Consider the following 14,622-nt stretch of genomic DNA (forward strand, 5'->3'; position numbering starts at 1 on the left):
CACGGGGGTGTCCCGTGGGGTAGGAACGGATGGGGGTGAGGGGGTCTTACCCTGGATTATCATGAAATGGCTGGGGCACAAATGTTTGGGAAGTGGGGCATGGATTAGGGTAGCAACAAGGGGGCAGAAGCAGGTTGTGGGGATTATGAGGCACTGGGTGCAGATAAGTGAGGCCACAGGCCCCTAGCTATACAGATAATAATAATAGCGAGGCAGTCTTGCTGGAGCCCACCAGGGAGCCAGGAGAGGGGCTGGACCCGCCCCCCTACAGTAGTGAAGCAGAAGGATAGTGCTGGAATAAACAACAGCAAATCACTTGACCCAGCTGAGATAAATTTCTACTGAACTTTTGACTTTAAGAATAAAGTAAATCAACTGATAAAAACACACAGTCTTTTCGGGAAAATTAGTTGTTGGAGGTGCTGTACATAGCCACAATCTCCCCTTCCCGCCCCCAATAGGCTCCTTCCTATAATAACCCTTAGCAGCACCTCGCTGGACCAATTTACTTTTCTCCAATTGCCTATCAATGGCTGTATTTGAACCTCCTCCCCCAACTCTAGGTACTGGACCAGTTTGGCTGACTACTCCCAAATCATTATCTATACACACACCTTCACCCTCTCCCCCTCCAGCCCTCACACTTCTTCATGTTTATTACTTGAAAAGAATAAGTGTCTCCTTATCACACATTGTGGTGAAGACCAATACAAGGAGATAGGTATCAGCACCATCCTTTGGCCTTGTTTACAGTAGAAAAACATTTTCCCTCCTACCGTAGAGGCAGTTATAACAGCCAAAGCCCTTTGGCCAGTATCAGGCTTCTTTATAGCAATATTACTGCATCCACCCTGCACAAGGGGTTGTATCTGTACTACAGGGGTGGCCAAACTTACCAGTCTTCCGAGTCACATATGATAGTCTTCAGAAGTTCAAGAGTCTCGGCACACTTGTCAGGGTCTGGGGCTCGGGGCTTCAGCCCCGCAGGAGGTGCCTGAGGGTACTTGGGGCTTCAGTCCCACTCCTGCTGAAGCCACAAGCCCTGGCAGGTGCACCCCACAGGGCTGAAGCCCTGAGAAACCTCCCTCCCCACCAATTACCCCACCACTTTGCTGCAAGGCACAGGTCCCCAGTTCCCCCCGCCCTCAGTCTGGTAAGTGGAGAATGGGGGAGTACAGGAGGGACTTTTTCACAGTAAAAAAGCCACATGTGGCTCATGAGCCACAGTTATATAGCAGGGCTGGCCAAACTCTATCAGTTTTAAAAAAAAATCATAGCCCTACCCAGCCTAGTTATATAAAAACTATGCTATTGTATGTACCAGGGCTTAAAAGTGATCCCTCCTAGTTTCCTTCTTGCATAGTACTGGTCATAGTTTATGCTCCTTTGCAGGGCTCACATTGAATTGGTAGGCAGTGGTCCAGAATACTAGCACCTCCGTGAAGGTGCTCTCTTGCTTGCGAGAAACTGTTTTCCTTTTTTTAACTGAATTTAGACCAGTTTTAGATTAAAAACTTTTTTGGTATAGTAATGGCAATTGGAGGGCTTGCAGAATTTCAGTATTGGTAAACCCTTTTATTGTAGAGGAAGCTCTACCTGCATAAAATTGCGTTTGTGGGTACACTCTATTTTGCTTGGGGCAGTGGTTAGCCAATGGGCATGTTATACATATTGCACACCATATTAATATGTATTATACATTATATATAAATGTTATAAAACTTTAGGCTATTTGAATCATACTTACTTGGAGCCGGGTTACATACTTGAATCATACTTACTCTTGCTACATGTCCCATAACACTCTGCAACACTGAAGTCAGCTTTGGCACTTGAAAATTCAAAATCTGTCAAAATCAAAATACTTTTGTTCTGTGTCCTAGAATAGTTACCTTCACGGGCAGCTGGTTTGGAATGTAGTATCCAAACCAGAGACAAGAAAAGTACAAAACCAAGCAACAAGTTAAGGAAATGTTATGGACTGGTGGGTTGGATTTTAGTGTCCTGTAAGGACTTTTGTAACTTGTAAACATACTATAAATAGCTAAAATGCATATATTTGAAACATATCTTTTGTATAAGGTGAACATGTTGAGAGATAAGAATTGCTCCTCGGGGGATATACATGTCTCCTTTTCATATTGAACTGTTTTGTCTTTAGACAATAAATTTGGCTAAGTGCTTGTGTACACTTGAAATGCTTCAGTATAGACACTGCCTACGATGACAGAAAGCGTTCTCCTGTCAGCCTAGGTAATCCACCTCCCTGAGAGGCGGTAGCTAGATCTCCAGAAGAATTCTTCCATTGACCTAGCATGGTCTACATGTGGACTTAGGTCAGCTTAGCTCATGGGTGTGGATTCCTGAGCAACATAGATGGGCTGCTCTACTTTTCTAGTATAGACCAGCCATAAGTTTGGTTATCTGGTCTCTTGACCATTCTTAAGAACAAACTGCAAGTGTAGTCAAACAGTTGGCTACAGCTTTTAGACAATACAGTGATATAAACTACACCAGCAAAAGCATTCTGATACCAGTAGAAGCTGCATCTACACTAGGAGGGAATTGCAAGGCAAAACTTTTTCTAGTATAGACCTGGGCGTATGATTAAGAAAGCCACAAAAATATGCACGGATTGAGAGAAGGCTGCAGAGAACCTGGAACAGTAGCTTTGAGAGGTGTGAACTACCCCATTCATCTCTGGGCTTGGCGTCACTAATTCGATGATGAACTTGAGGTACAGGGGTCCCCTGTATACATTCAGGTTGCATTCTTGAAAAGATTGATGGATATTGAAACGACATACACCAGGGAATTTTTCCCCACAAGACATAGTGGAATAAAGGGAGGGATGCGTTCACAACTTCACCACACTCACCTATGACAATGCTTTTTGCCTAAACAGTGTACCTAAACAGTGTACCTTTTTAGGATGACAGGTTATACAGTACACATTTTACACATAAAACATTGAATAAAATAATGTAGAACCCTACTAACACCGTTCAAACACAGAACATTTAATATAGTAAATACAGTACAAAAATATAGTATAAAGCAAAAAAAAAGGAGTACTTGTGGCACCTTAGAGACTAACAAATTTATTTGAGCATATGCTTTCGTAAGCTACAGCTCACTTCATCGGATGCATTCAGTGGAAAATACAGTGGGGAGATTTATATACACAGAGAACATGAAACAATGGGTGTTATCGTACACACTGTAAGGAGAGTGATCACTTAAGATGAGCTAATACCACCAGGAGAGCGGGGAGGGGATGGGGGGGAAGAAAACCTTTTGTAGTGATAATCAAGGTGGGCCATTTCCAGCAGTTGACAAGAAAGTCTGAGGAACAGTGGGTGGGGGGGAGGGGGGATAAACATGGGGAAATAGTTTTACTTTGTGTAATGACCCATCCACTCCCAGTCTCTATTCAAGCCTAAATTAATTGTATCCAGTTTGCAAATTAATTCCAATTCAGCAGTCTCTCGTTGGAGTCTGTTTTTGAAGTCTTTTTGTTGTAATATTTCCAATTTTAGGTCTGTAATCGAGTGACCAGAGAGATTGAAGTGTTCTCCGACTGGTTTATGAATGTTATAATTCTTGACGTCTGATTTGTGTCCATTTATTTTTTTACGTAGAGACTGTCCAGTTTGACCAATGTACATGGCAGAGATTCTTTGTTGTCAGACTCCTGGCTTCCTGCCCTACATCATCAATCATCATCATCATCGTCGTCGTCCTTGCTTTCTTCGGATATCCGTTGTTGGTCCAGTTCAAATCAGTTCCTCATTTGTCAGTTGCTCGGCATGAGACTCCAACAACTCCTGTACAGTACATTTTCCTTCTCGAAGCTGACATCCTTCACCAACCTGACAGTTTCTTGCTCGAGAGCAGGAAGGGCATCAAATCCCATGAAGCTGTGGACAGCATCTGGCCATGCACAGTGCCAAATGCTGTTCATATATTGCAAAGTGACCACTTTCCACGACACGTCAGTGTTTTCCATGCAGTTCAAGATGTTGTAGGACTTCCAAAACTGCTTTACACTGGGCTTTCCTTCACCTGCCGTCTCCTTAATCAGCATGGAGAACATCCTCTGTAGGTAATAAGCCTTGAACGTGGCCGGCGGATGCAAGTACGGTACTGTAGAATAAGGGAACATGTTCCAATTAACGTCAGTCCCAATCCGATATGCAGATCAGGACCAACGTAAATCAGAACACGTACCCCTATTGATGAGTGACAATATACAAAACAATATCCAAAACAATAAACAAAGGGGAGATGTATACCGGGGACCCCCTGTACCTAACATTGTAGAGTCTAGTGTGAGAACTCCCCATACTTTTTGTGCAAAATGTCCTGAATGATGTCTCGGTTTGGTGCCACCAATGGGGGTGGGATTTGAGACACACCATATATTCACTACCTCGCCCACAATTAAGAAAGTGCCAACAAGCCCATAGGCAAATTTATGCCCAAAAGAGGGTAAGCTAGGCTCAAGGAGCCCAGTGAAACGCTGCACAGTATCATATTCTGAACATCCACAGATCCTGTGAATAGCATCTCATCTTGATTATTCATCTGAGGAGAGTTGTTTGTGACTAGAGCTGGGAATAGTAATTCCTCCTTCCCCTCCATTTCAATCCCTGTTCATTTCCTTTTCCTGAAGGAAATTTATTTGGCTCATTTAACCTCTTGAATTTTGTCATTTTGCCATAGTGATTTACCTCTTATGTTCCCACTTCCTTGTTTTGTTGAGGGGTATGCCTGCTTTCTGGGACAGGGAGGATGAAACCAGGAAAGTTGGTCATTATGTCTGTGGGGCTGAGCTCTAGGCACCAAAAAGATAGGAGCTCAGGAAAAAAGGAGTCAGCTGCTGGAAGTGTCGCCAACTCCACATAGCAGGAAGTCACCAGACAAACCCTGAAAAGTTGCTAAATGTAGCTGTTTAAGCACTCAAAAGAAGTCATTGAACAAAATTTCCTGAGAATTCAACAGAGAATTTTTATATATGCGTGTGTGTGCGCTCGCGCATACCCAAGCCAGTATAGTCACAAAATCATTCACAAATAGCTCAGTAGTGATAATAAAATCCATTCCATGTTCTTCTTATTACATTCTGTTGGACACCAAGACAATGTCATTACCTCTCAACTGAGCGTGTCCTTGGAAGGAATTGCATTCCAGGGCTTCTTGGGCTGAGATCACTATAATCTGCAGGCGAGGAAAAGAAGTTTGTGGAAGCTAATTAAATATTTTGCTGAAGCCAGGTGCACTTTGGAGAGAGGAGCACATTAGCCAGGGCTTGTTTTTAGCCAATGTGTTCTTTCTTGCTGCTGCATAGTAGGTGGCACATCCTGTGATGCAGGGAGAGATGGTTAATGAAATGGGCAGGGTGGGGGAGGCAGGTTGTTGGCGAATGTCCTCTTTCCCTGGCTCTGGGCCCTCCCTTTCACTAACCTGTCGGCTCAAACCTAAGCTGGCAGAAAGAAATTAACCAACCCCAGTCGCCCTGGGCTGCAATTACAGAGCACCCTTCCCAATGAGCAGAGGGCCACTGGCTCACGTACAAACCTTAAGCCTTCTGCTGAATAGGCTTGGAGAGGGGGAGAGCATTTAATCAGGACCATGAGAGGTTCTGCCATTGCAGTCTGGCCCCCTTAAACAGGTGGAAATTGGACTCTCAGACAAACAGCAAAGTCTGTACAGCTGAGCTTTGTAAATCCTTCTTCTCCACATCCCCTCTGGATCAAATAGTTTTAATTAAAAGCACAACAAAACAAACAACCCCATAGTTGCTTTATCAATGAAACACACATCATTAAAGGGGGAATATTCATTAGCCCCAAAGCAGAGAGGGTCCTTCTTATCAATCGGACACATCTGGCAGGTCGTAGCCCCAGAATCTCTGGGCAGTGCTTAATTTGTGCCGGGGCGTGCCAGGACTGAGGGAAGCTGAGCCCTGGCCCCTCTTTCATCACAGATTAAGCACTGGGCATACCTAAACCTGCAAAATATCTTCGTCCCACTGCAGCCCAAATCGGTTGGGGCTGGTTAATTACAGCCTCGCCTTTCTTGCCTGCCTGGATTTGAGCCGACAGGTTAGTGGAAGGGAGGGCCCAGAGCCAGGGGGAGGAGGGCATTTGCCTTACCTGAGCTCAGTGCTGCTGGGAACCAAGAAAGTAGATTTAAAAACAAAAATCCACTAGCCGGACCCCTTTCTCCCCCACTTCCAGGGTTTGATTTCTGAAAACAGATAGGCAGCTAGTCCCAGGCCAAGCCAGGGGAATGAGTAAAGGGGAGCCAAAATCAAGCTAGCTCCACCTTTAATCTTGTAATAAGGGCTTCCTCCCTGGAGGCATGGTGCCTCCTACCCATTGGGGCACATGGCCCTGTCTCATCCCACCCCACCCACCTTCCATCCATGCGGCTCTCCTCACTGGCTAACCTGCCTCCCCCACCCTGCCCACTACATTAGCCATCTTTCACTGCATCGCAGGGTATGCTACCTACGCAGTGAGAAAGAAAACATTTGGCTAAAAACAAGCCCTGGCTAATGTACTTCTCTCTCCATAATGTGCCTGGATTTAGCAATTAGACTCCACAAACTTCTTTTCCTTTCTTGCAGATTATAGCGATCTCAGCCCAAGAAACTCTGGAATGCGATTCCTACTGATGACAGTTGAGACATAATGACATTGACTTGGTGTGAAAAGAAAGTAGTAAAAAGAGTATGGAATGGATTTTATTAACACAGTTGAGCTGCTGGTGAATGATTTTGTGACTATACATATTGGTGACTTCTTTCTCTGAATGTCACTGTAATTGGCAGTGAAAATCACTAAATTTGTCACTGGTCACTTTGACACTTCTTTTTTCGCTCGGAAAACCAGAAAGTCACTAAATCTAGTGACAAAGTAGCTAAGTTGGCAACAGTCTTTGCTCCCTGGCTTTTACCACGGAATCACTCCCTTTACTGTCCTCAGCAAGCAGAACAGCCTAGAGCACCAGAGTGACACCAGTGGGGCCTACAAAGAAGAAAATGAAAAAACCTCTTATAACTTTGAAACTATTAGGAGGAAAAACGAGAGTGGTTTTGCATACAAAACCCAGGTATGTGGACTTTTCTTGCAATGTTGTATACAGTCTTAAGGGTGAGGTTTCTAGCAATGTCAAAGGTTACTGTTTTTTTCCTAATGCTTAAAAAATTAGAAACTAACTATAGCATAGCTGTATGGAAGTGTGTTGATGATCATGAGGTTATTGCGGGAATTAATGTACAACCTTCCAGATTAGCCTCTATATTCAGTAACAACATTTAGGTTCTGCATGCAATATTGCATATGTCAACCAAGCCAGCCACAATAATAGCCCACCAACGGAGAGAGCTGGGTCTTGCCCAGAGAGTCTAGTTTCCTTGCAGTTCAGCTCAGCAACATGTAGGGACAGCAATGGTCAGTCTTCTGCAATCATTTTTGACCTGTTTGCTTTCAAGGCTGACAAGCAGCAAACTTTCAAAACTTGCCAGGCGCGGCCCAAGATCTCCATAATGGAAAGGGGCCAAAGAGTCATCTGGGATTTTTAGGCGAAGCCCACAATCTTGAATAGCGGTATGGGAACATCTTGGAAAAATCCCAACCAAAATCTTCTGCACCAGTGGAAGCACTACGAGGGGTTCTCAAACTTCATGGCACCGTGACCCCCTTCTGACAACAAAAGTTACTACGTGACCCCAGGAGAGGGGACCGAAGCCTGAACCTGCCTGAGCCCCACTGTCCTGGGTGGAAGGGCCAAAGCCCGAGCCCCACTGCCCTGGGTTGGGCCGGGGGGCCAAAGCTGAAGCCCAAGGGCTTCAGCCCCAGGCAGGGGGCCTGTAACCTGAGCCCTGCTACCCAGGGCTGAAGCCCTCAGGCTTCAACTTCAGCCCTAGGCTGTGGGGCTCAGGCTTCGGCTTTGGCCCCAGGCCCCAGCAAGTCTAAGCCAGCCCTGGCGACCCCATTAAAACCGGGTCACGACCCCCTTTGGGGTCCCAACCCACAGTTTGAGAACCGCTGCACTACACAATAGCTGCTCAGATTTTCCCACTGTGCACCAGTGCGTAGACATTGTTAGGCAGCATCATAGATTTGGATGTGAATGCATGGTTAGCACACAGGTTTGGCAGACAGAGAAAGTGCTATGTGGACTACGTTCAGTAATGCTTGATTTAACTGGTTCAGATCTCTGTCACTGTGTGGTTAAAAAAAAGCCATGATTGGAAACTCGTGCAGACAGGCCTGGAGACAGGCCTTTCTTGTTTAAATAAAAGCAAAAAACAAACAAACCCCAAACCATCTTCAAACATAGCTACATTGACTCAGATTTCACATCTGCATCATGGTCTGCAGTCTTGATATCACTATTGGCCCCAAGTCCACCTATCACTACCTTCCCCCCCTTGCAGAAATCGTTTTTCATTTCTCTCACCATGACATTGTCTCCCTTCTCACAGAAGCAGCTGAGCAACAAAGAGTCCTCAAAAAAAAAAAATGAGCAACAACTAATGTTTTTCAAAGATTTCCTCATGGGGCTTTAGTGGCTCAGAACAATTTATACACCATAAATCATGGGAGAAACAGAAGGAACACTCTGATTTTCACTTGTTCCAGATAGTCGGAGACATATGTAAGTACTGGGTCTACCTGTAACAGGAAGAAATCTGTTTGCTGCTCAGTTTCAGTATAACTCTTCAGGGCAGTGTGGAGTTCCCCCTGTTTTGTTCCACGTGCGAACTCCTTAGCATAACGTGACTAACAAGGTGGAGCCTGTGGGATCCCCCCTGTGTTTTTTTTTAAAAAAAGAAAAGAAAATACTTCCGCCAGTTAAACTAACTGGAACAGAAACCAATATAAGCAAATTTTACACTAGTACTGGCTAAGGGTGTTGTGCTTACATCTGCTCTCATGTTGAGAGTGGAGTCAAATTTAGTTGAACTGGGTCATTGCAGCTAAACTAAATCTTTGACACGTAACTCAAAACAGTCAGTCATATGCAAGCCTCCACTGAATAATTATTTCTTCCCTAACAACTTCTGGAAACTCATCTGAGCAGAATCAAAATCTCCATTTATAAAGCCAAGCATTCATGCTCTAACTTAGCCAGATGTGTTATTAACTCTTCTACAGGCAGAAGCTACAAAATAAAAAGCAATATCTTACACGTAATTCCACTGATGTAATTCTGCTACTCGGTGCCAGCATTTCAAGTACGAAAAACAATGAGCCATATGCTCCCATGGCTTACGTGTTGAACACCGTAGCAACTTATTACAAATTCTACATGCAAGCTAAAACCTACTACTTGGTATGCTGCCACTTTGTACTGACCTGCAGCACAAATATGGTCCCATGCGAAGGGGAAGGGGCAGCATTTGGGGGATGGGAAGTAGAGGAGGTGTGGCAGGAATCAGAGTATTACCCTGAAATATGAGGAGAGATTAATAAGACTGAAGACTTTTCAGCTTGGGAAAGAAATGACTAAGGGGGGATATGATAGAGGTCTATAAAATGATGACTGGTGTGGAGAAAATAAATAAGGAAGTGTGATTTACTCCTCCTCATAACACAAAGAACTAGGGGCCATCAAATTAAATTAATAGGCAGCAGGTTTAAAACAAACAAAAGGAAGTATTTTTTTTACACAACGCACAGTCATCCTGTGGAACTCCTTGTCAGAGGATGTTGTGAAGGCCAAAACTATAATAGGGTTCAAAAAAGAATTAGATAAGTTCGTGGAGGATAGGTCCATCAATGGTGATCAGCCAGGACGGGCAGGGATAGTGTCCCTAGCCTCGGTTTGCCAGAAGCTGGGAATGGGCGACAGGGGATGGATCACTTGGTGATTACCTGTTGTGTTCATTCCCTCTGGGGCACCTGGCATTGGCCACTGTCGGAAGATAGGATACTGGGTTAGATGGACCTGTGGTCTGACCCAATATTGCCATTCTTATCTTCTTATGAAATAGCAAAAGTAAGTTGCAGCAGGGAAAAAAATCCATTCCTCAGCACTGGAAATTATAAATGCTTCTGTGGCTTAAGAGCACAACAGGCATGATCTGCACATGGAGAGGGATTGTGGACTTTGTATATCAGACTGCCAGAGGCTTGGAAATTTGCTGCGTGTATCTATGTGTGGCTCTGGCCCCTTATTACAGATTTTTTTTTTTTTAAATACGATCTGCATCCCCACAATCACATTATCAACTGGTATTTTATCGCTTTAAATAGGTGTTTCTAGCCATGCTCTACTCTACATTAGTTACTAAAAACTTCTCCTCCCACCCACTCAGAACTAGATGGCAGGAATAGCGTTGACACACACAGATCAGTTTTGTGGGAAGTGTCGGGATAGCCCAGTGCATCTTTTCTGCACGTGTGCAGAAGGGAACCTCTGCAGTGCCTCTCTCCTCTTCCAGATCTCTGTCCCTTTCTTGCCCCAGAACCCCAACAATATCCCTCCATGGGTGCTCAGTGCAAAAAGAGCTTTGCTGATTTATTATTTTTGGAGAATTGCTGATTTGCCCTCCAGCCAAAGTTATTCTAGATGTACTGTACAGCACAATTGTCTGCCAACCAGGTGGGTTTCTGTGTAGAAAGCCAATTAGGAGTCATGTTCCATGTTCTGCTAACTCTCCCCCCAAGTCCACTGAACGTGCCTGTTGCTCAGTATCCCAAGTGACCTAACCAACAACCACATCAAGAGCCTTGCTACTAAGGCAGTAGAGGGGCTGTTATCCCTGCAGAAGGCACCTGCCTATTCAATGCTGGGGTATCCTTCCTTGTGAAACACCATGATCCATGGCATCAGGAGGCCTGCCTCTGTCCCTGCTCTACAGCCCCAGAAACCTTTCCCCTTGAGGGGACACTGTACAGGAAATACAGAGGGGACTTTGTGGATGCTTCCCCCAACTGCTACACCCTCCTGTGGGCCTCGTGGGGATGGAAGAACAAGCAATCTTAGAAATTCCTAAACCTTTTTACTACAGCATGGAGCCTATGACCCAAAATGCATATGGAATCCATCAGTCAACCAGTCATATTTTATATTAAAGGTTCCATTAATAAATTATAATTGATGTTGTAAGCATGTTCCAGACATGAGCAGTATGGGTTATAGGTATGAACACAACAGTAGGTGTTATAAATGGTTATAACCAATCTATTGCCCCGTGGCACTAAGAATGGATTCAAACACTGAACCCTTTATCAAATGGAATCTTAACATAAACCATGACCAGTGAACTACCTCAGCCCCCAAGTTATTAGAAGGAGAAAGGGAAAAATCCCTGACTGATTCACATGCATAAACAAACAGATTATTCTTGTCCATCCCCAATCCCTCCCCCAGTATGGGTGCATGCACTTGGAAGGGCATAGGAGATAAGGAGCAGAATAATTGCAGTTCTTATGCCTAACTGAGCACAACGACTTTGCAGCAATCATGGCACTAGCCATCCCAAGTAGGCTGAGGCCTATATTTAAGTACAACCCCCAAAAATGCAGAATTTAGATATTTTAAAGACAGCAACACTGCAAAACAAATGGGGTGGTTGTGGCTTCCTGCATTTGAGAGAGATTTGGGGCCCAAAGGTAGGAGAAGCAATGTTATTTCTAAAAGCCAGAGTGACTTTCATTATATTATATGAATCCTCCCACCTACACAGTCATTATGATATTGCAGACGTGGACTGAAAGGAACTAAGGACAAGAGCAAAATGCTCCTCATCTATAGCAATAGAAAGGAGAGCAAGATCTTACAGCCTTAGGACAGTCCCTATACAGCCTTCCACAGCAGTGTGTGTAGAGTGGCTCCATACCCACATTTGCCATTTGAAGCGGGTGGAAAGATCAAATGACTGACACTTGCTCTGTGCTAATACCAGACCAGATTATAAATGCAGTTTGGTGAACATCGCTGTCCATAAAGGGATGGTGGTAGGGATTATTTACCCTGTGCAGCATGTTCCTAGTCAAGTCACATGGCAATTTCCCATGTAAATTAGTGCTGCTTGTTGCACCATCAATTCCCCCTCAGTTCCTTTAACTAACCTCAGATGGGGAGGTAGCTTGTGCATTTCCATAGGGGACCAATGACAGCATTGCACCTGAGCCAAACACACTTCTAGTTTTGTTGTGTGGGTTTGGGAGGGTCAGAGAGGCAGGATCTCCAAAGGGCTGAAGGGAGTATTTCCCATGGATCCTTAGACACCAGAGATAAGCATGGTATAAATGCATACATAGGCGGGGCTGTGCATGACTAGATGGCAACATCCTATTTATTCTGTGAAAATGCCAATTTTCCCCAATCTTCCAAGAGCATAATGCATCAGGTTTTCTTCATGTCCTCTTAGCACACAAGGTATGTGGTACAGGTGCATCTCTTTCACAGAGTTCTCTGTGGACAGGATGATAGGGGCCGGGCGGGGGAATCATACAAGAGGACCTGACGCAGAAATATTATTCTCATGCCTTTCTTCAACATCCTTATATCCAATTTAGCAATTCACATGTATGTGGATGACTAACTGTCATCTGTAACCTATCATTTAAATCAGCTTCTGTACCAAATGACTGGAGGATAGCTAATGTGATACCAATTTTTCAAAAGAGCTGCAGGGGAGACTCTGGCAATTACAGGGCCAGGAAGCTGGACTTCAGTACCTGGCAAACTGGTTGAAACTATAGTAGAGAACAAAATTGTCAGACACATAGATGAACATAATTTGTTGGGGAATAGTCAACATGGTTTTTGTAAAGGGAAATCGTGCCTCATCAATCTACTAGAATTCTTTGAGGGGGTCAACAAGCATGTGGACAAGGGGGATCCAGTGGATATAGTGTATTTAGATTTTCAGAAAGCTTTTGACAAGGTACCTCACCAAAGGCTCTTAAGCAAAGTAAGCAGTCATGCGATAAGAGGGAAGGTTCTCATATGGATTGGTAACTGGTTAAAAAATAGGAAACAAAGGGTAGGAATAAATGGTCAGTTTTCAGAATGGAGAGCGGTAAATAGTGATGTCTCCTAGGGGTCTGTACTGGGCCTCGTCCTATTTAATATATTCATAAATAATCTGGAAAAAGGGGTAAACAGTGAGGTGGCAAAATTTCCAGATGAAACAAAACAACTCAAGATAATTAAGTCCCAGGCAGACTGCAAAAAGCTACAAAGGGATCTCTCAAAACTGGGTGATTGGGCAACAAAATGGCAGATGAAATTCAATACTTTGTTGATAAATGCAAAGTGATGCACATTAGAAAACATAATCCCAACTATACATATAAAATGATGCAGTCTAAATTAGCTGTTACCATTCAGGAAAGAGATCTTGCAGTCATTGTGGATAGTTCTCTGAAAACATCCACTCATTGTGCAGCGGCAGTCAAAAAAGCGAACAGAATGCTGGGAATCATTAAGAAAGATATAGATAATAAGACAGAAAATATTATAGTGCCTCTATATAAATCTATGGTATGCCCACATCTTAAATACTGCGAGAAGATGTGGTCGCCCTGTCTTAAAAAAGATATATTAGACTTGGAAAAGATTTAGAAAAGGGCAACAAAAATGATGAGGGGTATGGAACGGCTGTCATATGAAGAGAGATTTAAAAAAGACTGGGGCTTTTCAGCTTGGAAAAGAGATTACTAAGGGGGGATATAACTGAGGTCTATAAAATGATGACTGGTGTGGAGAAAGTAAATAAGGAAGTGTGATTTACTCCTTCTCATAACACAAGAACCAGGGGTCACCAAATGAAATTAATAGGCAGCAGGTTTAAAACAAACAAAAGGAAGTATTTTTTTACACAACGTACAGTCAACCTGTGGAACTCCTTGTCAGAGGATGTTGTGAAGGCCAAAACTATAACAGGGTTCAAAAAAGAATTAGATAAGTTCGTGGAGAATAGGTCCATCAATGGCGATCAGCCAGGACGGGCAGGGATGGTGTCCCTAGCCTTGGTTTGCCAGAAGCTGGGAATGGGCGACAGGGGATGGATCACTTGGTGATTACCTGTTGTGTTCATTCCCTCTGGGGCACCTGGCATTGGCCACTGTCGGAAGATAGGATACTGGGTTAGATGGACCTGTGGTCTGACCCAATATTGCCATTCTTATCTTCTTATGAAATAGCAAAAGTAAGTTGCAGCAGGGAAAAAAATCCATTCCTCAGCACTGGAAATTATAAATGCTTCTGTGGCTAAGAGCACAACAGGTATGACCTGCACATGGAGAGGGATTGTGGACTTTGTATATCAGACTGCCAGAGGCTTGGAAATTTGCTGCGTGTATCTATGTGTGGCTCTGGCCCCTTATTACAGATTTTTTTTTTTTAAATACAATCTGCATCCCCACAATCACATCGTCAACTGGTATTTTATCGCTTTGGTCTGACCCAGTATGGCTGTTCTTATGATGCTCCTTCAGGATGCCTCAAATTGGGCACCCAAAAATCACCAGTTACTTTTGCAAATGCTGGCCTATATCTCCACTCAACAGTTCAGTGTGAAGTTATTACAGGCAAGAAGAAAATGGCTGTTGTGCACATTACATAGGGGGTGTATCAGACATTTAAAAGATG

The 14,622-nt window shown here is 43.9% G+C and overlaps 1 protein-coding gene across 1 annotated transcript in view; it reads right to left on the reverse strand.

The window, feature by feature from the left end:
• Positions 1-3,640: 3,640 nt before the first annotated feature.
• The window catches only part of LOC311527985 (uncharacterized protein), a 32,020-nt gene continuing 21,038 nt past the window's right edge, over positions 3,641-14,622 (reverse strand). The window contains exon 3 of the mRNA XM_084642504.1: positions 3,641-4,146. Coding sequence (XP_084498630.1) covers positions 3,797-4,146 — 350 coding nt within the window. The 3' untranslated portion in view covers positions 3,641-3,796. The remainder of the gene's footprint in view (positions 4,147-14,622) is intronic.

This window comes from Lepidochelys olivacea (genome assembly GCF_965140295.1).
Source record: "Lepidochelys olivacea isolate rLepOli2 genome assembly, chromosome: 10".
Classification (NCBI taxonomy): Eukaryota; Metazoa; Chordata; order Testudines; family Cheloniidae; genus Lepidochelys; species Lepidochelys olivacea.